The sequence below is a fragment of the Diospyros lotus genome, chromosome 5, assembly GCF_014633365.1.
Source record: "Diospyros lotus cultivar Yz01 chromosome 5, ASM1463336v1, whole genome shotgun sequence".
Lineage (NCBI taxonomy): Eukaryota > Viridiplantae > Streptophyta > Magnoliopsida > Ericales > Ebenaceae > Diospyros > Diospyros lotus.
The window spans coordinates 36,891,147-36,915,667 of NC_068342.1; the positions used below are offsets into that span (position 1 = coordinate 36,891,147).

At 35.5% G+C, this 24,521-nt stretch overlaps 4 protein-coding genes and 1 non-coding gene across 6 annotated transcripts; 4 read left to right on the forward strand and 1 right to left on the reverse strand.

Annotated features, from left to right (window-relative positions):
* The first annotated feature begins 299 nt into the window (after window positions 1–299).
* Window positions 300–6,907, forward strand: LOC127802769 (cyclase-associated protein 1-like). The gene is made up of 10 exons (XM_052338780.1): window positions 300–633; window positions 1,459–1,627; window positions 1,720–1,784; window positions 2,819–3,125; window positions 3,210–3,357; window positions 3,447–3,556; window positions 3,691–3,746; window positions 3,847–3,903; window positions 4,112–4,255; window positions 6,496–6,907. The coding sequence occupies exons 1-10, from the start codon at window positions 358–360 to the stop codon at window positions 6,580–6,582; spliced, it is 1,419 nt and encodes a 472-aa protein (XP_052194740.1). The 5' UTR covers window positions 300–357; the 3' UTR covers window positions 6,583–6,907.
* Window positions 6,908–9,112: 2,205 nt separating this feature from the next.
* TRNAE-UUC (transfer RNA glutamic acid (anticodon UUC)) lies at window positions 9,113–9,184 on the forward strand. The gene has a single exon. It is a non-coding gene; the product is annotated as a tRNA-Glu (tRNA).
* Window positions 9,185–10,458: 1,274 nt separating this feature from the next.
* Window positions 10,459–11,490, forward strand: LOC127801728 (uncharacterized). 2 transcript variants are annotated; one of them, XM_052337095.1, is made up of 2 exons: window positions 10,459–11,136; window positions 11,256–11,490. In XM_052337095.1, exon 1 carries the CDS (start codon window positions 10,564–10,566, stop codon window positions 11,005–11,007), a length of 444 nt encoding a protein of 147 aa, XP_052193055.1. In that variant the 5' UTR covers window positions 10,459–10,563; the 3' UTR covers window positions 11,008–11,136; window positions 11,256–11,490. The 2 variants fall into 2 exon arrangements, with proteins under 2 accessions (XP_052193055.1, XP_052193056.1); XM_052337096.1 differs by having other exon boundaries at window positions 10,459–11,126.
* Window positions 11,491–11,807: 317 nt separating this feature from the next.
* LOC127801727 (transcription termination factor MTEF1, chloroplastic) lies at window positions 11,808–13,196 on the forward strand. Its single transcript, XM_052337094.1, has one exon. The coding sequence runs from the start codon at window positions 12,024–12,026 to the stop codon at window positions 12,837–12,839; it is 816 nt and encodes a 271-aa protein (XP_052193054.1). The 5' UTR covers window positions 11,808–12,023; the 3' UTR covers window positions 12,840–13,196.
* Window positions 12,984–24,091, reverse strand: LOC127801726 (coatomer subunit gamma-2). The gene is made up of 18 exons (XM_052337093.1): window positions 23,876–24,091; window positions 23,363–23,460; window positions 23,193–23,243; window positions 22,812–22,925; window positions 22,505–22,705; window positions 22,315–22,416; window positions 18,961–19,068; window positions 18,642–18,875; window positions 17,277–17,527; window positions 16,925–17,096; window positions 16,660–16,815; window positions 16,524–16,574; window positions 16,141–16,281; window positions 15,855–16,058; window positions 15,626–15,757; window positions 15,370–15,543; window positions 13,619–13,858; window positions 12,984–13,465 (listed from the first exon to the last, which is right to left on the reverse strand). Exons 1-18 carry the CDS (start codon window positions 23,919–23,921, stop codon window positions 13,271–13,273), a joined length of 2,670 nt encoding a protein of 889 aa, XP_052193053.1. The 5' UTR covers window positions 23,922–24,091; the 3' UTR covers window positions 12,984–13,270.
* Between the last annotated feature and the right edge of the window lie 430 nt (window positions 24,092–24,521).

A 24,521-nucleotide genomic window follows, 5' to 3' on the forward strand; every position in this document is an offset into this window, starting at 1 on the left:
AATTAAGTGTTAAGAAGTCCAATTAATTGCAAATATTATTATACACTCATTTATGACGCAATAAAACCCCAATGTGTTATAGCATTTGCGGGGTGCCCCCACCGCCTTCCATCATAATAGTCCTACGGGAATCCTATCTCCGTCCGTGTCGCCTTTCGGCGTACCAAAATTAAAATCAAAGTCATCTTTTAATCACAAAAATTAAATAGAAAAAAGGTAAAATCAAAGTCAATAAGAAAGGAAAAAACACAATAACAATCAAACCGCAGATATGTACAAATATATATATATATATATAGCCACAAGTAGTAAAGCAGATCTGTTTCATCTGGGATTCTGGAGTGGGAGGGAGGAGTTATGGAGGAGAAGCTGATAGGAAGGTTGGAATCGGCGGTGGCGCGGCTCGAGGCGTTGTCCGCCGGGCTTCGTCCCGGAGTTGCGGCCGATGGCGGCGGAGATGTGGCGGTGCTGGATCCGTCCATCGTCGCCTTCGACGATCTGATGGCGCAGTACGTTGCTAGGGTTTCGGCTGCTGCGGAGAAGATTGGGGGACAGGTGCTGGATGTGACCAAGGTTATCGCTGAGGCGTTCTCTACTCAGAAAGAGCTTCTTATTAAGGTCAAGCAGACTCAGGTTAGTTTCCGTGTAAATTTTTTCCCTAAGTGTATGGTAGCTGGCTATGTAGGTATTTGAATTTCCGAGGTTTCATTTTCGATCAAGTTCGCATCCTAGCTACCTTACTGTTCTTGGCGTTTAACGTGCACAGACTCAGATAAATTCGATATTATTATCTATCTTCACTGTGTTACCGTGTTGCATTTCATTTGGTCGTCTATGATGCTGGAATTGTTATGACTGCTGAATATTCACAGAAATGGTTCAGTTCTGCTGGTGCTAAATCAAATCTGGTGAATTTCGATTCACTATATTGCAGAGGATGTCATTCATGTGGTAAATGAATGTATGCTGTGAGAAACAGTTAGTGCAGACGAACTATTTAGCTTATATAGATCTTCTGAATTGGATGCGGATCTGTTTGATATTTCATCAATTACTATGAAGGGTTGGTAATGTGGATTAATTACTAGAGGCAAACTGTTTTTAGCTGAATAATAATAGACTTTGTATTTGAAGAATATATTCTTATGATTGCCACAGACCTTGTGCTAATGAATATTCATTGTTTGAAGTGATTGATTATGTGGAGGAGCGAGATGATACTTAGGATAATGGATTAAATATTATATTTACACCTGGATTGAATTAAATGTATGCTTATTCCTCGAAAATTTCAATTAATGCTTATTTCTCAAAATATTTGCAGTAAATGAAATGATGCAGAAATATTGAAAACTAGGGTCCCATTAGAGTTTATGCTGATCGTATTCCACTTTTTGCTGCAATTTGTTCTTATCTACCTATTTCATAATGCTTCTTATGCTTCTTTCCATTGTGCAGAAACCTGACATGGCAGGGTTGGCTGAATTTCTCAAGCCCCTAAATGAAGTAATCATGAAAGCAAATGTAATGACAGAAGGAAGGCGATCTGATTTCTTTAACCACTTGAAAACTGCTGCTGACAGTCTCACAGCTCTAGCTTGGATTGCATATACTGGCAAAGATTGTGGTACGTTAAATGTGTTTGGTCGACTTTTTAATGCTAGAGATAGGCAATTTTATTCCATCATGTTGATTCTTTTCTCTTCTTTCCCTCTCAAGGCATGAGCATGCCTATTGCACATGTGGAAGAAAGTTGGCAAATGGCTGAATTCTACAACAACAAGGTACTTCAGATATTCGATTCAAGCTAGAACCTCTCTTTAGAATGTCTGTTCATCATAACCACTTGACCGGAATATATTTGCTTTAAATTGAACCATTGTGGAGAAAACTTTCTAGTGCTTCCTGTTTATGAATTCTACATAAAGTTTTGAGAGCTAGATTTCATGTAGCTGATTGCACCTACTGTGATTAAGGTTTGTGATAATTATAATAAGTAGTAACTTCCCCCTGATTTCCTTATTTTGCCATGTTCATAACATTGTCGTTTTTTACAGGTCAGTGTATAGAAATTTCAATTTCAGTAAATTAAAGGTCAATGTGTACCATTTCTTTTTAATTACTTTTATTATTTTCAAACTAAGGCCAGTTTACTTATCCTGCAAAAAGTATTGCTAGTTTAGGTTTTTGTGATTGAAAAACTTAAAAGGAAGAGACTTCAGCCTAGGGTGAAGTTGGTAATCATGAACATATTTCTTGGAAAATAGCACCATCATCACTAAAGATTTCCCAACTGCATTGCATTGATGGGTGGACTAACCAGTGTTGTGTTTCAAGACAATGGTAGCTGGATACATATTATGTGAGATATTGTAAGAATTGATAATTGGTTTTGGTTGTGATTTTCTTTCGCAATGGCAGCATAGGATTCATGTAGCTGACCTCAATTTGTTAAGATTTATGCTTCAGTTAAATATCTTTCGTATTGCATGTTCTGTAGGCATATTTGTCCAAACAAAATAAATCAAGTATTGAAAAAGATGAAGAATAAGAAAGCAGTTGGACCTGATGATATCCCAACAGAAACATGGAAATGAGTTAGAGGAGGAGGCAGTTTTTTGACTAATGAAATTAGTTAGTATGATCCTTAATTCAAAAAGGATGCTGGATTTCTAAAGAAAGAACACTTTAATGTTTTTTATGAGAATGAAGGAGATGTTCAAGGTTGTGATTGTTGTTGTTGTCTCTAGTAGCTAGATGTGTGGAATCAAAATTATTCCCGTTGGTCAAAGCTGATACAGTTTTCTGCATTACACAGATTCTTGTACAGTACAGGAACAAAGACCCGAATCATGTGGAGTGGGCGAAATCTCTTAAGGAGCTCTATTTACCAGGTTTAAGGGATTTTGTGAAGAGTCATTATCCTTTGGGTCCAGTTTGGAGTGCCACTGGAAAAACAACAGTTTCTACTCCATCAAAAGCTCCTGTGCCTAGTGTGCCTGCTCCTCCTCCTCCACCAGCATTGCTTTTTAGTTCAGAACCTCCTAAGGCTTCATCATCACAACCAAAGGAAGGAATGGCTGCTGTTTTCCAAGAAATTAATGCAGGGAAGTCAGTTGCAGCTGGTACTTCATTTGTCCCTTATCATTTTTCTCTTCCCTTCTAGTGTTTTTTGGGCATTCTTTTGTTGATTTTTTCTTGCCTTATAGGTTTAAGAAAGGTTACGAATGACATGAAAACCAAGAACCGTACGGACAGGACTGGCATCGTTGGTGCTAGTGAAAAAGGAAGTCGTGTTAGTTCATCATCCTTCTCTAAAGCAGGACCTCCTAAGCTAGAGCTTCAAATGGGTCGGAAGTGAGAACCTTCTTGTAATAATATGCTTAACAAGTCATACAAGAGTTTGATTCTAAATTCATTCTTTCTGGTACATTGTGTTGGTTCAGGTGGATAGTGGAGAATCAAATTGGGAGAAAAAATTTAGTCATTGATGATTGCGATGCAAAGCAATCAGTATATGTTTATGGATGCAAAGATTCCGTTCTACAGATCCAAGGTGTTTTTTGTTATCTTATATGCACCTTGACTATTATAAGTTTGGCACAACTACTTATCAATAAATAGCGTTCCTGAGTTCGATCCTTGTAAAGGAAGTCAGAAGGAGCTTATTGGTATTTAAACAATGTGCAGGTAAAGTTAACAACATTACAGTGGATAAATGCACGAAGATGGGGATTGTATTCACGGTAAGTGAGAAAAACTATGTAAAAATGAAGGATTTCTTTTTATTATTAAGGAAACAAGCCATGTTAGTATATCACTTACCTATTGGTTGATTTGGAGCAGGATGTTGTTGCTGCTTGTGAGATTGTAAATTGCAATGGTGTTGAGGTTCAATGCCAGGTATTCAGTTCTTTCATGGGTACCTCAGACATTATGTAGAAGTTTGGATTATGATTAGCCTTCTAGGATCTGAAGTTGGTATATATTTGCTTCACATATTACACATCTTAATGGTCTTTCGAGGAATAGAACTTGGTTCACTTGTTATGCTTAATTTCTACCAGTTCACAGTATTTTAAGATTGTCCATGTTTCTTTTGTTGATACAGGGTTCAGCTCCAACGATTTCAGTGGATAATACAGCAGGTTGCCAATTATATCTAAGCAAAGATTCTTTGGCAGCTTCTATAACAACAGCAAAATCCAGTGAAATCAATGTGCTGCTGCCTGGCACCGAGCCAGATGGGGATTGGGTATTTTCATATATCCTTTTTACTTTTTTCAATCACATTCTATCCTCTCATGATCGATACTAAAAAATCTGAAGCTATATACATTTAGTTTGAAAGAAAAGGCTTGTTGATATTTATCCTGACATCACCCAAGATCTCTTTAAGAGTGAAATTTGTGACGAATATCTACTTATAGTGTATTCATATTAACACAATGAAGGATACAAAATTTTTGTCCGTTTTATATGGAAGTGATTAAAAATGTTCTAAGAATCTAAGAGAACAGAATGGAAAACTGGTTTATGATGCAATTTTAGTGTTTTTATTGAAACACATGAAAAGAAAGTCAAGCATACCAAGACAAATGGATGAATTTAGAATGCTCTAAATATATATGCATGGAAAGTTGTATTTGTCTATGTTAATGAATGCTGTTCCTTGGACAAATAATTAGTGAGTATACTCATTGGCAAATATGGTATTTGGCATTATTACTTGTATTTCATTGAAACACACTAGAAAATTACAAAGCATATTAAGAAAAAATGGACGAATTTAGAATTTCTAATATATGGTCGATGTCTTCTTTTTCTTTTTTAAAGTAAAGTTGAAGATATCTTCTTTTTCAAAAACATATAAAATGTCTATTTAATCGGGATAAAAGCTTGGTTTTTTGTTGTATATAAAATGTCATATTTTATGATGTTAATAGATACTGTTTATTGGCCAAAGATATTAATGAATGTAGTTATTGCCAATATTGTAACGCTACTATTACTATTTTGTGAACGTTTAGCACTTTTAAATTGTTAATATTTCTGTTCTGATTGCACAAACTGAGCATAACTGTTGTGCATAGATGTGTGGTTATCCCCTCTGGCCTCCCTAAATTTTAGTTATTGGGATTTTGTTTCGAAAGGCTAGATTCATGTATAGGATGTGTTGTGAGCATTATTGTAAATGAATAATAATCTAATAGTGAGATGGATACTATTATTAAAATGATATTGTTTTGGGATGTAGTTGAAATTAAATGCAATTTTGAAAACAAAACATTTTAACTCTTTAACTTGTGTGAAGAGACTTCAAAACTTGTTCCTCATTTTACTATTAAATGCAAGTTCTGCAAAAGTTATTAGAAATTAGGGTATCCAAGTAGGAGTGCTCTTGGATCAGGTTGGTTTGAGTTTTATTTAAATCTAAACCCAAACCAATCACAATCAAGTTTGGAAATTTAGGACAAAAAATCGATACCCAATCATAAACTAAAGCCAAACTAATCCAACCAAATTAAAAAATTGAGTTGGATTGAGTTCAATATCGATTCTGAAGTCTATAAAATTATGTGAAATTTCATCATCTAAAAATTTGTACTGCGCCAAAATATTAAGATCTATATAACTTAATTCAACATAAATCCTTTAAAAAAAAGAAGAAGAAGCTTTCATCTGAGCAAAACAAACAGGTTTGACCAAATAGAAGTTGGAAAACAAATGTAATATTAAAAAAATTAGCATTACATTAGTTGGCATAAGTCAGGAAAAACCTAATGATGTGGGACTAGATAGGAAGTATTTAGAATTAATATATTTTGTTATTGGTTTTTGAATAATTTTGTTTATTTTTTTCCTAATTAGTTTTGGAAAGATTATATTCAGGAAGCTCAATAGGATATGATTTGATATTTGATATATTACCTACTTAGCTAGGATCTTTAGTCTACATAAATTCTTCTGAGATGTACTTTTAGGGAGACTTTGATTATTGATATTGAATTTGAAAATTGGTTTGAGCTGTCGAGATTATTCTCGTGCTCTTTGTTTCAGGTTCTGTATCACCTAATAGTCTTGAGTAGAACCAGACTTGATTCCTACAGGGTCCCAAAAAGACAAAATGAAACGAACTAGGTTGGAAAAGACCCAAATCAAACCCACTCCATCGCATTGGCTCTATTTAGTTCTCTCTAGCTGGACCTATTGGAACCCTAATCCAAGCATCTAATTTGGATAAGAGAGTTGTTACATATAATCTTACATACTTACCTAGACGTATGTATAATCTGCTTTACAAGATCTTAGGCTTGATTTTATTTGTGAACAGCTTGAGAGGATCCATAGATCTCACATTGTCAATGTTATTTTGTATGAATCTTAATATGTTAGTTAACCTGATTAATTAGTAGGTTTTTTTGTGATATATGGGGGCGGTTGTTATGTCTTCAAATAATAATTATATAATTCACCATCTTGTATTTTTTGCAGGTGGAACATGCATTACCGCAGCAGTTTATTCACGCATACAAAGATGGTCAGTTTGTAACAACACCAGTCTCCCATTCTGGAGGATAATTGAATGATAACAACATTTGACCTTCAGTTTGTGATGGTGGGGAGGGAGGATTTTTCTTATTTATGTTTAATTGATTCTTGGAGGGTTGAGGGGTTGTTTTTCTTTTTTCCTCTTTTTTTTTTTTTAAAAAAAAAATTAATTTTTAATTGCGATCTGTTTAAAAATATCGCGCAGCGCAGTCACATCATCCTCTCCTTGGTTCTGTGGGTTTTGGGGCTTCTTCTGTTTCATCATTTTGTTTGTGCGAACTGTTGTATCATTATTCTACAAACTGAAACTACAATGGCTTGTGTGATTGTATTTGGCTCATTTTGTACGAAATTAGATTTGTAATGAGATGGTGAATGTATTGGTTATACCTCTTACTTAAAATCTTGCTCGGATTGCGTATTGCTAGTTGATTTAGGTGGATCCGGATGTATTATTATGCATCAATAATGCCAAGTAGGGTGGTTGATCCTCTATTCCTTAGTTTTTAGGCTAAATATCATAAATGATGATTAAATTTTATGAAAAGTTATTGAATTTTAATTTAGCATATAATTTTATAATTATTGTTAATAGTCGTTAAAAGAGATTAACGAAATATAAATGTTCTTGTATTTTGGCATAAAATTCAATGATTTTTTATAACTTTGTGTAAAATTTAGTTATTATTTATTTTGTTTAGTTGTCTACGTTATTAGTTATGTTAATATTAGTTATGTTAATATTTTGTTTGTTTTTTTAATGATAATTGACAATAATTATGAATTATATATCAAATTGAGGTTTAATATTTTTTTATAATTGAATATAAAATTTAATAACTATTCATGTTATTTATCTTAGTTTTTACCATTTGTACGCCAGCCATACAGTAATTTTACTCTTTACTCTCTCAGGTGGCATTTGATTTGAAGTTGTGGATGAAGTCTGGCCTTACCCCAAATCAGCATCGAGATTCGATATGACATTTGTTATTATAGGATTTAATTTAATCTATTTTTAAAAAATTGAGCTGTTTCTATTATAGAACCAGGAACCAGTTTTATAGTAACATTGGTTCTAGACACAACTCAATAGCCACTTTACTAAGGGTTGAGGGTTCATCATACCATTGTTTCCAGTTCCCTGGAGAATAATAATAATAATAATTGGCGCTTTGTTTCTAGAAGATCATACAATTACATATCATATGAATCATGGTGCATATAGATTTGAAAAAAAATATATCCCTCAATGGTCTCAATACTTTTTCTTTTCTATATTTGTGAAATTTAAAAATATAAAAAAAAAGTTTTACCAATACTTTTTCAGATATTGCATGTTATATTGAAAGAATTCGAACTTCCAACAGGAATACTGTAAACCCATAAAGTTCTAAAATTATTTTTCAATCATACAACTAAAAAGATTTTGTTAGTTTTACAACAATCTATTTTTAGACCTTTTTTTTCTTCAAATATGTCCATTTTCAAAAATAAAATAAATTATATTAACTTTTGTAGTTTTGTTTCTAAAGCCATCGTACACATCAACTTTTAAATGGCAACATAAATTGGGTGAATATATGAATGCACTAACTTTATCAATAAAGTATTGTGACACCCTAAACTTTTAAAACATTCCATTAAACACTTGTATTTAAAAAAATAGAATTATCAAATACCTCAACAAAATAGGTGAGAACACGCACTAGTGAGCACATAGAACATGGCTATTGTTGTAATGAGTTTATATATATATATATATATATATGTGTGTATATATATAATTAATTAATCGATTAAAGCAACAATGAGTTTAATTAATCGGAGCAATAGTAGATTTATGTATATATATTTATAATCAATCTACTGTAAAAAGAAATGATTGTTAGGAATAATGACGAGAACCAAACGACGATGGACTAGACTAGTTTGACGACAAGCTCAACAAATTCCAACATTTTGGTACACGAACGACAAATGTGAGAATAATGATGGGGATGACTGAGGGAACAACGAATGGAAATGGCTAGTTGGATGGTCTGCAAAGAAGAAATCTAAAACCATCGCATGTGTATTTCACTTCTATCATTTTCCTTAATTATTATTTGTTGGGGTATTTAATAATTTTATTTTTTTGAAGGACAGATGTAGGACATTTTGAAAGTTCGAGATCTCATAATACTTTTTTTTAATAAAATACAAAAATACATTTATGCTTTCACTCACATAAATTATAAATAATTTAAAAAAGGATTAGAGTTCGAAAATTTATTTCATCGTCATGGAACTACCATAATTATGGAAATACATATTTGCTATGCTAATTTAAAGGGGAATGTTAAGTATTATTTAAGGTGTAACAAGTATATTTTATTTTTAAATAAATTGTATCTTATTATATTTTAAAAATTAAAAATAAACTGCACTTGTTATATCTTTATTATTATTATTATTATTATTATTATTATTCTCAATAATTAGCATTACCCTTATTTAAAAAATTAGTTTCTGAATATGAGAGATTTTAGTTTTATCAAGGATAAATCAACACCAGCAATCCGTTATCGTCCAGCGGTTAGGATATCTGGCTTTCACCCAGGAGACCCGGGTTCGATTCCCGGTAACGGAATAGCCGAAAAGTCTGTCTCAATTCCCTTTTGCTTTTTCTATATATATCAATTATGGTTTCATCCAATTGAAATGTAATGTATTTTGTTTTCATTTTTGAAAAATACTTTTGACACATATTCTTTTAAAATCTTTTAGTATTGGGTTTTCATTTTTATATGTATAATTTATATCACTAAAGACATAGTGAGATAGCAATTAAGATTCACAAAATTCAAAATTAAAATCTTCAAGTTTATTAGTGCCGTGGTCTATTAAATTTTCTCAACTTAAACCTTAAAAGATATATCTTTTACCTTTTTTCTAAATACATAAAATACCTTTATCTCATTTCTATCTCTCGTTTCTCTATTTTCACTCTTTCTCGTCTCTTTATTGCGAAGACATAAGGCAAAACTCATAACGTATAGAATTTTTTATCTCGACAATAATAGAAAATGATTAAGATAATGTTTCTTAACTAAGACATAAATAAAAAAATAAAAATATGAAAAATATTATAAATTTTTATCATTTTTAATGTGTTTGTTAAATTTATATAGAAAATGATTAAGACAATGTTTGTTAATTAAGACATATATAAAAAAAAATTAAGATATAAAAAATATTATAAATTGTTATTTTTAATATATTTGTTAAATTTATATGACGACTATTAAAAAAAAAAGTCATGTGATTTTTTATTTAATATTTTTTAAATATGCTTATCTCTTTCCTTTCAGATAAATATATGTTAAACCTTATAAATAAGAAAAAATAACTTATATATCCTTCAATACATTTCAAAAAATTTAACAAACAGTTGATAAAAATATTAAAATACTTCATTGTATTATTTTGATTATTTCATATTTTAGTTTGAAAAATATTTTAATTTAATTTTATTTATTTTAACAAATACTACCTAAGTATATTATTTAACAAGATATTAAAAATTATATATATAAATAAAAATAAGAGACAAATGCACTTAACCCATATTCCATCCATATAAACATTCATTCCAAAGGGCAAAGGAAGAAAAATATAAATTAAAATAATTAAACTAAAAATGATTAGATATTTAATCCAGTGCCCATTACCTTAAAAGAATTTCCATTCAAAATGTTTTTTATTTTCATTTCGAATTCTATTTATATTTATTTTTTTTAAAAAAAATATTCATTTTCATATCTTCATTCTATATTAAAAATATTTCTCATTTTCGTTTCTAGGTAACCTATAATATTACCATCCACATATGCATGTACATATATACCTCAAGGCAGGGGACAACAGGGCAGGACACGAGGTTCCACGCACCATATTAACCCATGAAAACCCAAATTCACCTGAAAATCAGAAACATCCAATTTACTTCTCGCCCAAAGTCATGCGCCGATGGCTACGTCTCTGTCCTTTGGATCGCTACCGTCTTCTTCTTCCTCCTCCTCTCTGATGCTCATCACCTGCTTGGGCTCCGTGATCGCCTTCGGATCCGTCTTCATCTTCGTCCGCGGAATATTCAATCCCCAACACGACGACGGCGACGGCGGCAACACCGTCGCACTGGAGAGGCTTGGCCTCAATATTGGCCTCGGAATCAACCGGTTCAGGCTTGATCTGAACCTGCTGTTCGTGATGCGTCCGCAGGAAAGGATTTTCGATCTCCACGTCCGGATCGGAGGCGGTTATCCGCCGGAGATCGCCGGCCTCCTCCTCCTCCTCTTTCTCCGGTCGCAGGCGGCGCCGATTCTGATGCCGCTGCTGGAGGACATCGAGTGCGCCGCCGTTTGGTTCCTTACGGCCATGCGGAGGCCTCGATTGGCCTTGCTAATCTTGTGAAAACGTGCGCGGCCGGCTGCTGCAGTTTGGACCGCATTCGCAATTCGCAATGTATGGTTGGTTGCTTGCGGAACAAATTGCTCCGAATCGATCGCCGGCGGAGGATTCAACTTCGTATGGTATGGTATGGTTCTGTTCATAGTAGTAGAATGTACAAATTGGGTCTTTGTGGTTGTGGAAACAGAAATTGTTTGTTCTGCGTATCAAATCCAAATGGAGGCTAAATTGGTCTGCTCTCTCTGCCGCAGTTGGCATGGTTTCTTCATTGGAGAGCCCTCCCCTCGTCTTTTTATAGGGGGAATGCAATGCAAAAACGCCCCCAATTATGAGTGAAGTCAGTCAGTCAGCCAGTCAATCTCTGAGATTTAGTATTTTCAATACAAATATTGTATATTTTAAGAAAAGATGCCATTACTTGTGGGATGGACTAAAATTTGAATCATAATATAATGGTTATCACAATTCACAACTAGAAATGATAAGCATGTAAATTGAATGATAAGCATGGTTTCTTGAAAGAAAAAAGAAAAAGAAAAAGAAACTACCTATTTAATGCAATAATAAAGCTTAGCAAAATGATATATATTTACAAAAATAAAGAATCTGGTGTTACATTCTCTTTCTTTTGTTTTTTTCTGGTTAAAAAGTTAAAACTATTTGGAATAAGTTTCTCCTAGCTCCTATTCTGCTAATGAGGCATTTGATGTTGGTTTTAATGCTCATGCTATTGCTGCACGCAAGCAAAGTAAATTCAAATTACTGTAAATAACCGTTAAATGAGTACTCATTGTCAAATGTCATTAAGGTGTTTTATTCCTTAAAATATGACCTAAACTCAACGTATACATAGATATTTTGTTGGTGGCCACAAAAGACTGAAGTATATCCACTCCAAAGCCCGTTTCCAGCCAGCCAGCCAGCCATTATCCTTCTTTCTTTATCTGCTCAGGCTCTCTCTCCCCGTCTTCGTCTTCGTCTTCGTCTTCATCGTCATCGTCATCTCCAATCCAAGCCTGATGATCTTAATTTCCCGCCAAACCAGGAATGCTTCTTTCCCTACGCTCTGCTCAGCCAAAAATCCTGATTCCCAGCCCCGCCGTCTTAGGTTCCCCACCTCCCACCGTGAGAACCTCCGCTACCTGAAAGTCATCGGCGTCGTCGCCCCGGCAACCAAAACCCAGTCCCCTGAGAGCCTGACCCAAATCCTCTACACCGTCAACTTCTTCAAATCCAAGGCCTTTTCAGATCACGACTTCCCCAGACTGGCCTTCGTTTGCCCGCAACTCTTCTCCCCTACCTTCTGCACCTCCGACTTACAACCGGTCTTTGATTTCCTAACCCTTGATTTGGCTGCCTCTGTTGAACAATCACGTGGGCTGGTTCTCAGATTCCCCAGAATCCTGTTTTCCGACGTCCAGCATTGCTTAAGGCCAACCCTTGTTTACCTTAGCGAACTAGGGCTGGAAAATCTACAGGTCCCTACTAATCTAAATGCCCATCTTTTGAACACTAGGGTTCACAAGCTCGAAGAGAAGATTAGGTTTCTCAGAGGTGTCGGGTTTTCGGACGAGGAATCAGCTATGATATGTGCGAGGATGCCGGCGATATTTGGTTACAGCGTGGAGCATAACTTGAGGCCCAAGTTCGGGTATTTGGTGAGGGAGATGAGGAGGGGCGTGGAAGAATTACTGGAGTTTCCTCAGTACTTTGGGTTCAGTTTGGAGAAGAAGATAGTGCCCAGGCATTTGCATTTGCAAGAGAGGGGCGTCCGGATTCCCTTGAGGAAAATGCTCTTGTGGAGCGATCAAAGATTTTACGCCAAATGGAAGTAAACTGCCGGTTTGGATTCATGCTTATAAGAATTACCAATAAAATATTAGCTTACCGTCGGTTTTACCTTTATGCTTTGCTTCACAAGATTTCATTTCTTACATGGCCGAACCTGTATTCTGTTCATTAGAAGAGGAAATTCAAAATGAATACAAAAATGACGAATACGTCGAATTCCAATAGTACTATTTCTGTTTCAAAATTCATCTGATATTTCTGAGGAAGAAGCAATTGAACATTCATACCTACACAATTTCTTTTAAACGGGAAAAAAAACAAAAACACAATAAAAGCAGCCTCTCCGCAAGCCGAACTTCCAAGTCAAGAGCGACCGGCATTTTATATCAAAGCTAGTAATACCCGTTTAAAGATATATAAATTTTCAACCCCATTTGAAAGGAAACGCAGTAGAATAAATCCCTGAAGAATCCACCTATCCGCTTGCCACAATTTCGTGAATGGCATCGCTCACGGATTCATCCTCAGATCTGACAGCAAGTTTCATCGCAACTTCCTTTTGCCCGTCTATTCCAAAAGACAACCGAACAAGCACCTTTCCGTTGCCCATGAACACACCAGATAGTAAGCATGCATGTGATCTTGAGTTACTTGGGACAACCTCTGTTCCCTGGAGGACACCAGAAAACGGGAAAGGGCATATTTTCTTTCAGCTTTACACATAAAAAAGAACAAAAACCATGGCGTATTTTACAGCTCCCTAGGAAGCATGTGCGAATATATATATATATATATATATATCTAATTAGAGTAAGAAACTCACCTCGCAGGGCTGCATGCCAAGAAGATTGATGACCGCACTTACAGCTTCTGATAAGCTTTCCCTTGGTCCAAGACCATATTCATCTACCCGCTCGCAATCTGGACCCAAGCTTTCCCAAGCATTCCTGAAATTAGAGACCCCAATTTTTAACATATAATCCGCTGCAACAACCTCAAGGTCCTCCAGTTGGTACTCATCTTCCACACCATCTTCCTCAGCCTCACCAGTTGTTGGATCAACCTAGTAAAATCACTCAATAATTAAGCAGGGGAATGGTGACTAGTTCATTACATCAAGCAAAATATGAGCAAATCTTGTTGACAATCCATGCTAGAACACTTCGTAGAAATGGACTTAAGTGGAGAATGCATAAAACTTTGGACCTTAAGGGACAATGCTTAAAACAGAAACAGTACAGATGCAGAAATAAATCTGTATCGACAAATCCTGTTGTCTGTGTATGTCATCAGTTGGATGGCATGAATGATAAAAATATACAGAAACAACAAAGAATTACAGCATACCATTGAAGACTAATAGCAAATAAGGAAATAATGAGAGGATATGGATAACAAGAAAAACCACATCAGGGGATTCAATAATGGGTAGATTAGATTGAGCTGCCAACATCCTAACCAGATAGCAACAACTTAGGTTCAAAAAGGACAAACAGAAAAAGGTAAGATCAATTTAATTTCATTCTCACAAGGCTCTTGGCCACGTCATTAAAGTATTTCCGTATGTAATCTTCCTACACAATTACATTACATTCTACAGTCATGATGGACTGAGACAAAGTGGAAATATAACCTGTCTTCCCAGTACTGCAGTAAATATGTAACTTCAGCAGGAGAATCTTACTTCAGTAGTTGATGTACCAGATGTTTGGCTCCATGATAAGGCAATAAGTTACATCACAGCAGAAAACTTTGCATTGAACTGTGTCACTATCAATGCAAGCTAAGTAATCTTCTTACGTGCATCATTATATGAAGGAAAGTCTTCGTAGCAACGGTAAAGTTGGTCCTTCGTAATGGAAAGATCATAGGTTCAAGTTATGAAAACAGATCCTCTCCAGACCCTTACAATGCGGAGAGCCTCATGCACTGGGGATGCCCTTTATGGACGTTAAATACAATTTGATGCTAAAAAACTAAAAAGGCACCCAAGTTTATCACTTCTTGTTTGACTCAAGTTTCTCCTGGAAGCCGGCTTTAATGCATGTAGTGTGAACATGATGTTAATTTTCCAGGTGCAGTAACTCAGTCACAATTTGTCACTACAACAGCTTTCACAAATCACAACATATACGGAGAGATGCACAAATTGAGAAACCTATCATTTTAACCTTCAACCATACCCCATTATTTCTGACGTAACAAAATGTTTACCAAACTCCCAGTCTATTATATTTGTGGCTTTTAGATTTCAAGTGAATTTCTACTGCAAAACAGAACATGAAAATGGGTGAAGGGGGGAGCAGTTATTTAACCCTTTTCAAATTGCTTAGCATACAGGAGCCCAACCAGTAAAGAAGCTAGTCAAGTATACATTGGGCTAAAGCTGGACACAAGTATCAAGGCTACTTCAAGCTCAAGCGAGCTTGAACAAGTCCAAATCTAACTGAGCCAAGCTTCAGTCACTTGGCTTGACTCGGTTACTATGCAGTCCTCAGAGAACAGCAACCTTTGGGGCACATCAGACAGGATGAGAACAATGCAAGCATAGTCAGGCAGAGGAGAGAACAGTACCTCTTTCACAATAAACTTCAACATGTTTGAGAACTTTCCAACTGCAGGGACTCCTCCTGGTTTCTCAAATGCCACAAAAGTTTGTCCCGGTGAATCATATGGAAGAGACCTTAAGGGCTTTGATGCAACTTCATCGAACTCCTCAGCTTCAGAAGCATCCACAATAACAGTGACCTGGCAGTATAAACAAAAGAACTGAGAGGAAATCCCAAGTTACCACCACAGTGAAATACTGCTTTCTTGAGATGGTCATTACATTTTCAAGCAATTGCTCAGGAATTGTATTTGTGCAGTTGTACTGGAACACAACATGCTGTTCAAAAATGTGCTTAACAACATTAACTGCGTATTCTGTTTCAGCCTCTGTAAGCTCCACAGGTGCCGAGGACTACATTGGAAACAAAAGATACATGGAAAAAATCCTGAATCAGCACAATATCGATAATAATCAACATCAGTATGAAAGGAGTATCCGGTAAAAGAACCTTGATAAGCCTCCCAAAGCTTGAGAACTCTGGGATAGAGGACAGCAATTTCTCATAAGTATCAACAGTGGATGTAGGGCCAGAAGGACCAGCACCTAAGCCAGTTGGCTTTTTACCAGGGGCCTTCTTCTCCACAAGTGGCTGAGATTTGACTTCCCTAGGTACAGAATTGATATCAAATGGCTCTTCTGAAGGTTCTTGAACCTATATTGAACAAAGGAATGAGAAGATGACATATGAATTGCATAATGTAAACAGACTGCCTTTACTCTTGGGGAACACTCACATAGTTCTTCAAACTTGTCTCCAGGTTGACCAATGGCACATCAAGTGACCCAAAGAGGAAGTCCTTCACACCTTTATCAGTTTCAACAATGGCACCATCCCCACAAAGCATATTCAGATACAAAGTGGCCCTATCACGAACCTACAACAGATCATCAGTTAATGTCATCATTTACCAAGGTCCATCAAGCAAGACCAAGAGCCAAATAGAAAATGCATAAAGTACGACATCCTTCCTCCAATTATGAGGACAAGGGAAAACGGAAACTTTGAAATTTAAAAGAGTAAACACTTAATGTGACCATAAAACACAAATGGAGCAGGCCTGATCTAAAAGGCAAAAACACATACATTAATAGATAAGCATGTATAACAAAAGCTTACCTCATCATCACTGTCAAAGAGACAGCGTCTCAACAAAACAAATATACGCGGCTGCAACACAATGTTTGAAAGAACATCAACAAATCAGAAATTCGCCTAAAAGTGATATTGATGGAACAAAAGAAGGCAACCTTACTTTCAAAGAATCAACCATAGCACCAAACTTCGCTAATGTGCTGACAGCACTAGCCCGAACAGTGGCATTCTCAAGTATTACTCGATTGTAAATGTACCGTATGTATTTGCTGGGTTCGGATGTTTTTGGCCCCTCAATACCAAGGAAATGGAGTATCTAATGACACATGAAGAAACAATATAATGAAACCACAACTAATGCAAACAAAAGAAAAAAAAGGTCAAGTATGTGAACTGCACAAAAACATCACGGATGAAAAGCAAACCTGTGTAGAAAGATAGGTGAATTCACAATCCTCAATAAATTCACACAGGTGAAGCAACCCACTTTCTTTTGCATCTGGGATGTCTCTTATAAGAATAACAATTGAATCGACAATTGCTTTCTTGTACTCAAAACCACCTTCTTCCCTCAAAATATTGCTCAAGAAATTCATCCTTACAAAAAAGAAAAATATGTAAAAGATACGTTTTTGATAAATAATTATAAAAATATCTCACTATTTAACCAAGTATCCAAGAAGAAAAACATATCCTGAAAACTAAAGTTGGGGGAAAAAATGGAGCAAATGACATAAATAAACATCCATTTCCAAGGCAAAGTTCAAGCTCACTCACAAAGATCTGTATTTGAGTGGGAACTTCAAACATAAAGACCTAATGGCTTCCACCACAACTATCTTAAATTCATCAGCAATGTCTGACATAAAATTTGTTATTTGCTTCATCAACCGGTCTACACTGGACTCATTGCCAGTTTTCAGCAGTGTGGTTATTGCTAGAGTGGCTATGCTTCTGTTTTGATCTGAAATTAAGCTCTCCATGTCTATATTGCAGTTTGTTACAGCCATTGGATGGGTCATTGCCACCTGCACATAATTTGAATGATCCATTACAACAGAAAATTTATTCATCAGATAGACTGAGAAATGAGCTGTCAGGGACACAGAAAATTAACAGAACCTTCCTAAGAGAAATAATAATATTAGATTTTTCCATAGGAGTGGAAGCCCTTTTCTTTTTTTTCTTTTAGCAAAGGGAAAAAAAGAGAAGTGGGGCAACCACCGCTGACAACCCAGCCACCATGGCAGCCTATCCCACTAAGGAACTGGGGCATAGATGGAGACCTCAACAGGTTTGAGATATAGCCTAACCCCACCTCCATAATAATTATAGTGTATATAGTTAAACCATTAGTACAAGGTGCTTATGGATAATACTAAAATAAAGGCAAGGCATTTATTCCTTAATTAAACCAAGGCATGTAAACAACTCAAAAGGAGTTCTTTCTTTTTCTTATAGATAATTAACAAATGTAAAAGAACATAACTCTTGTACCGTATTAAAATTGCACCATTATCTGCTAAAACAAATTGAAGTGGCAGTTGCACTAAAGGTATTCAACTGCAAAGAAGATTTTAGCACAAGTTATAATTCTAATCAACGTCTTATAAGAACCTATAAAAGAATCCCAGTCAAAACTTTCCCATGAAATTAGATTACACTTGCTGGAAAAGGCTAATTTTAATTTGTTTGACACAACCCAGTCGTTTGTCCATGAAAAAGATTCTCTCTACAAATCAAGTGGACGTATATATAGATCACATTCTTTGGCTAAACAAAATAACATTGTTTTCGTTAAAACCCCTGGTAGATTCATCTCGAACTTTAGGTCCTTTCATAGCTTCATTGCTTCAGGTTTCATGGTTTAATAATTTTTTCTTAGTTTCAAATGAGGTTATCTTATCTTTTCTAAGAAAACAAGTAGGCCAAAAAATAAAGTCAAGGCATATAAACATAAGTTTTGGCTCCAAACAAGCAAAGAGACAATCATGGAGACAAAAGGTGTACATAACAAATAGAAGTTAACAGGAACCAGAGCATTCTTACTAATCATGGGTAACAACAAAATAGCTTCTTCTTTTTTTTTTTTTTTTTTCCAATCTTGTTCTTGTTGTGGCAGTGGTAGTTCAAAAATAAAACCTTGTTCAAAGTGCGGACTGCAGCAAAGCGAAGCACTGGCTTGGAAGAACTTAAGAAGAGCTGCAGAACAGTAATTGCTGGTGTCAGCTCTCTACTTGTCACACCACTTAATTCTGTAATTGCCCTAGCTGCTTCAAAAATAACCATCTCTGCTTTGTGGCGAAGACAACCTTCAAGATAGTCATAAAATGGGCGGTCCCCAGTTTGGTTGTTCATGCTAGACTCTCTGATAACCTGAGAACATTGAAAAATAATGAGGAAGAATAAGATGCAAGACAGTGAAACAACTAGTGTTCATGTTGCAGGGGAAGAAATGCACCTGACTAGTATAACGAATTAAGAGGCACTGAGCCAAAGGTGAACGAACAGTCCCTCTAGTTAAGCTGGTAACTAGCTTGCTAACAGCTAATCGATCATTTTGCCGGATCTGCAAGTTTGATAGTTCAACTGTCAACATCTTAAAGCATGTAAAAGTATATAAACTCAATTTAGTCACAGCTTTATTTCCTAGAATACATCATAAACAACAAGTAACAGGAAGGTTCCTGATAGCAGAAACTATTATAGGAAAACATATTCTTTTGTGCTCACTTATCAAGGAAAAAGAAAGCACATTCTCCCAAGCTACCTATGATATTGATTTTTCACGTGGCAAGACCAATTGTAGAAGCATCCAGAATTTGATAAATGGAGATTCTACACAATGAATAACATATTAGGCTACAGAAAACCTACCATCAGAGAAGAACCTATCAGTTGGAAGCAACAACTTGTCATAATGTCCACATGTTTTGTACGATATTTGCTTTTGATTACCCTTTAAGGGAGAGAGACTAGTTTCAATGATGTATTCATAATTTTTCTTTATTTTTCTTTGCCAAGAGTTTTTCTTGCTTTCCTTCACAAATAACAGTTCCCTAGTTCTTATGCCACTGACATTCTATGGCATCACGACAAGATGTGAAAATCATGATTAAAATGGTTTCAACATGTGAGAAGAAAACTAATAGAAGCACCTGTGAGGAGAGGAGAAGAATTTTGTACTGCGCACGAGAGCAAGAGCAAGAGAGGGAGAGACCAAAGAAAACTTAGTGGGAAGACCTTAGACATGACATAGGATATAATGGTCTTACAGAAGGTATAACCATGGATAGAGATGGAAATCTAGAATTCAGTTAGCCAACCGCACCTAGGGGGGTTAAGGCTTATTATTTTTAGCACATAAGTTCACTTTAACATCATACTTAACTAGTACACCAAGAAAGAAAAAACTAACTGCAACAGTCGTATTGCTAATGTGAAAATATAGAAGAGAGACAACAGGTATCCACCATTTGCTTGGAAAGAAATCTGTGACAAAGATAGATAAGATGCGAAGGAAATCTTTATTGAAATAGGGAGCTCCTTTGAAGGTGGCATTTTTGTTTGGATGGCGTCGCTTGGAACTATTCTTAACACTAATATTCTGAGAAGGATAGGCCAAATTGTAACTAATTGGTGTTACTTATCATAGTTGTCAAAGGCACACAGCGGCACAAATTAGTGCTTGAGGCCTAGGCATGAGGTGCAAGGCAAAGTGCGAGCCTCATAGGTGTACATTTATCCAAAATGATTATAAAAGGCTTATAAAATACTTAATACACCATGCTTCTCAATATGTACCTATAAGGAGGTAGATGCAAACTCATAAGATCTTAAATGACAAATAAAAAACCCTATAATAACAACTAATATTATTGCAAAAACAGTTAGTTTCTTTTGCAATTAGTTTCTTCTAACTACAAAAGAAATTAGGGGAAAAAATTACAGCAGATGGCACCGCAAAAAACAGTTATACAAAAACAATAAGAAGAGAAAAAAAAATCAATAGAGCACAGAGTGAAAAACGATTTGTTTCTTTATACTTGATTTCTGTCGGGAAATAAGGAGCATTTTTACAAAATTATAGGATTTATGAATTATTGTTTTTTCTATATGGTTATTGGTTTGTTTTTCAGTTACATTATCTGTCAGTAGGCTGAAGTTATAGCCCTCAAGTTGTGTTTTGTGTTCAGATTAGTAGTTGGGTAGTGGATCCTTAATTTGAGGAAGTGGGGAGTGCTTCTCAAAACTGTATATATATTGAGCTATAGGCTGGAAATAAAGTCAGTTTTTCCTTGCCAATTCATAACAGTTTCCTCTAAATTGCAACAGAAATTAGAAGAAAGAAAAAGAAAAAGTTAAGTAGAACATAAAGCAAAAAAACAATTACAGCAAGGCATTAGTTTCTTCTAAATTGCAAAAGAAATTAGCAGGAAAAAAAAGAAAAATGAAGCAGAACGCAGACATGTGACTAGTTCTCCAGCAAGTGAACATCATTGCCAAATGATCCATGCAGACCTTCAGCTTACACCACTAGGTTCACCTCTCACCAATATACAAGAATATGCAATCAAATCAACAAGAAATGGGATCTAAGATGACAAATGGACAAGAAATAGGGTTTTAATACACTTAAATATACAAGCCATGCACCTCATTTGCCTTGTGCCTTGCATGAGGGGTGCACTTCATGCACCTAGGCAGCGCCTGTTCCATGGCGCTGCGCCTTGCACGCCTTTGACAACTATGCCATTTATATAAGCATAAATGGGAATCAGTAGATTGTTTAATTACTGTAGCATTGTTAGCAATAAGAGGGGGGGGTCTTTTTACCTTTTTCATATACAGTGGCCAATGCCAGTTTCTGTACTTGAATTTTTGTCCTCATGGGGTTGATCTTGTCCAATGAGTTGGTATAGTGAGTTCTGACAGGGAAATTCTCTGCTAATTGAGAGAATTTAGGGCAGAAATCAGGGAGAAATTGGAGAGAAAATCAGAGAAGGAGAAAGAACAGAAACTGGCGAGAGGGAAGCAGGATCAAGGGAGAGAAAGTCAAGAGAGAGACAGAATGTTTTCCAAAATGTACTTCGATCACTCTTTCATTCAGCTGGATTAGTTTATATTCTAATCCAACATAGGCGGTAGTTAATGAATCGGTGCCAATGAGGCTGCCTGCTGCCATTTCAAATGTGCAACCTATGGTAGCTTGCTATCAATACAACTACTATAACTACCAAGCCAAAAGTACCAAATAGGCCTCATACAAGTATTAAGCTGCTGACACCTTTTGTGTGTGGTGGCACATTTGGTGCGAGAGCCAAGACGCCTAGAAGAGTTTTGAAAGATGGTCCTTTGGATTCAGGGAACCATTCTCATTTCCATGTTTTTATAGGGGTTGTTGTACATATCTCTTTTGAACCTCTGTACAATTTCTTGATGAGTTCTTCATGTAATTTTTTTGTTCAGTAGGTTTTCTTGTATGACGCTAGCCCCATTAAGGCAACTCTTTTAGTGTTTTTTGTTAATTACTTCTGATTAAGAAAAAACTATATAAAACAATTTGAATGATGTATTGAAACTAATATAAAAGAAGCAATAGGCTAACACAAATAAAGGTACATCAATGTTTTTGATTGAGTCAACCAATCCAAACACAACCAGCATTTATAACTTCAAGATCAAATTATGCTGGAAGCTGTGCATATTGATCTCAAAACAGAAATCCATTATCCAGTTATATAATAAATCTTCTAATATTATTTGTAGAATCCTCAACCAAAAGCATCAACATCAAATTATAATTCATTCATACCTGCTGGAGCAGAGCAAGGGCATGGAACTGCACAAGTGCTGCCCTGGATTGAACAGCTTCTTGTACCTCATTACTCCACCTTTTCACAATCTCTGGATTTGTCTGTTTCCAAGTAACATATAGGAAGAAAATGTTAACAGACTTTGACATAACCAATTCTTTAGAAAGTTGTAACAATTTGACAGTGTACCTGGAGTAAATGGATACCACTAACGAGGGCTGCACTGGCAACCACAGGATTTTTATCGACAATGGCTTGTTTCAAATATCTCTCAATTTGCGTCAGAAGAGTTCCATCCGTGATCCGACAAAGGACCCGAATAGCATTTGCTCTATACATATCAGTCTTGCTATTCATGTCCTTCATGAGTGAGCTTGTGACAATGATAACCTTCATTCAGTATGCAAAATGTCATTTTCTTATTTACCAAGCAAAGTTTGTACTTAATAAATAAATTTGAAAAAGGGAAGGGGAAAGAAAAGCAATGTGTGCCTACCTCATCAGCAGATGGAGAGAGCTCCTTTATCATCAGATATACCATTCTTCTTAATCCAATATCTTTGGACTGGAAAAGCTTTGTGACAGCAAAAAATACCTCCGTAGCTTCAATCTGTAGATTTTAAAACAAAAGCAAGTTTATTCAAGGAAAAATGAAATGAGCAACCTCACTCTAAACAGAGCTGCCAATTCAGCAATTAGTCAACAGCACTAGAAAAGATAAAGCATATACACAAGTCCAACTTTGTGATTGCATGTGATATACAATAACAGAAACCAGAAAGCTAATATCCAATAACAGTCATATGATTGCTTGTGTAACCGTGAAAGATGCACCAGTGAATGAGATTGGAAACAGCCTGTGGCACAGAAAACTGACCTTTGTAAATGTTTCTCCCTGATTTAGAAGATAAAGGAGCTTTGTAATGACCTGAAAATACCAACAAAAAACCATAGACACAAAATAAGATCCGTATAAATAGATTTGGTGAGAAGAACAAATCAAACGTAACGCAGTCCTAAAATTATGTGGCAGAAAGGCAAAAGTACCTGCGAACATCGCCTTGCATCAAGCTGAGGGTCGTTGAAAACCCTAGCTTCTTGAAGGACTGCACCCTTCTCAATCCCAAGAAACGGAGAGTACTCCGCTGCAAAAACATTAGATTCAGGCAGTTACCATCACAATGCATTTCAGATATCCAGAGAACGAACATATTATAGGTAAAAAAAGAGCATAAGTACACAGAGATCTCGAACGAATCCAACGATCTAAAAATAACATAATTAATAGTGCATCTCTTTCACAACAAAATGACCGCTCAAACAACTTATCACATTACAATCATATAAGTTGGATGCAGAGCCGTCGGAAGACATTCAAAATCGAACAAGAATGTCAGGAATACAAGCAGATCTGGAACTAAGGGCAAAATTTTGAGCAGTGTACAGGAATAATTTGAAGATCTGATACGAGATATAACAAATAAGGATCGAACGAATCGATTCGCTAATAGGAAAATTGAACAAATAATTGCAGGTTTTTGTTGAAGTCCCGAGACATACCTTCCTCGTCTCGATCGTCATCCTTCTTCACGAGAGGCTGAGCCATCGAGAGATCGTCGGAACCGCAGAGGAATTACGAGAGAAGCGAGAGTCGAATTGGCCGAAGAAGCGAGCAAATAAAGATCTGCCTCTTAGAGCAGAGACACTCTCTCTCTCTCTCTCAAATTTAAGCGTAATTGTAGAATGCAGATCTCTGGATCCTTAGTACTAACGTTTCACCTGTGGCGGAAGGGGTTAATAAGAAGAATGCCAAAACATATTCTCTACAACCGAGTTCTGCTAACACTAGCTACTGCACCAATGGTTTATTGACACGTCAAAATAAGATTGTTAGTTAAAAGGTCAATTAAAATAAAAAGTTATAGAAATTATATGTTTGTTATAATTTTAGATCCAACTTAAGTTCTTGTAATTCAATACCTGAATTTTTAGATTTTTTATAGTTTTATAATAAATTTTTAATTTTACAATTGACGAATTAAACTTATAATTTTATTATAATCATAAAACGCTATTAAGAAATTATTATCTTTATCATCAAATAATAACTTATATAAAATAAATAAATTAAAACATAATAAAAAATAATAAAATCTTTTAATAAAATGAGTCATATAAATAACAAAATAAGTTAGTCTCGATAATA

Excerpts from the sequence above, each read along its gene's own strand:
- LOC127802769 (XM_052338780.1), top strand. The coding sequence starts at position 358 with ATGGAGGAGAAGCTGATAGGAAGGTTGGAATCGGCGGTGGCGCGGCTC. Across the intron at positions 1,628-1,719 it reads ATATACTGGCAAAGATTGTG|GCATGAGCATGCCTATTGCA; the intron begins GTACGTTAAATG and ends TTCCCTCTCAAG. Across the intron at positions 3,557-3,690 it reads TTCCGTTCTACAGATCCAAG|GTAAAGTTAACAACATTACA; the intron begins GTGTTTTTTGTT and ends AACAATGTGCAG.
- LOC127801728 (XM_052337095.1), top strand. The coding sequence starts at position 10,564 with ATGGCTACGTCTCTGTCCTTTGGATCGCTACCGTCTTCTTCTTCCTCC.
- LOC127801727 (XM_052337094.1), top strand. The coding sequence starts at position 12,024 with ATGATCTTAATTTCCCGCCAAACCAGGAATGCTTCTTTCCCTACGCTC.
- LOC127801726 (XM_052337093.1), bottom strand. The coding sequence starts at position 23,921 with ATGGCTCAGCCTCTCGTGAAGAAGGATGACGATCGAGACGAGGAAG. Across the intron at positions 23,461-23,875 it reads TGACGATCGAGACGAGGAAG|CGGAGTACTCTCCGTTTCTT; the intron begins GTATGTCTCGGG and ends ATGTTTTTGCAG. Across the intron at positions 22,706-22,811 it reads TCTCTCCATCTGCTGATGAG|GTTATCATTGTCACAAGCTC; the intron begins GTAGGCACACAT and ends TACTGAATGAAG.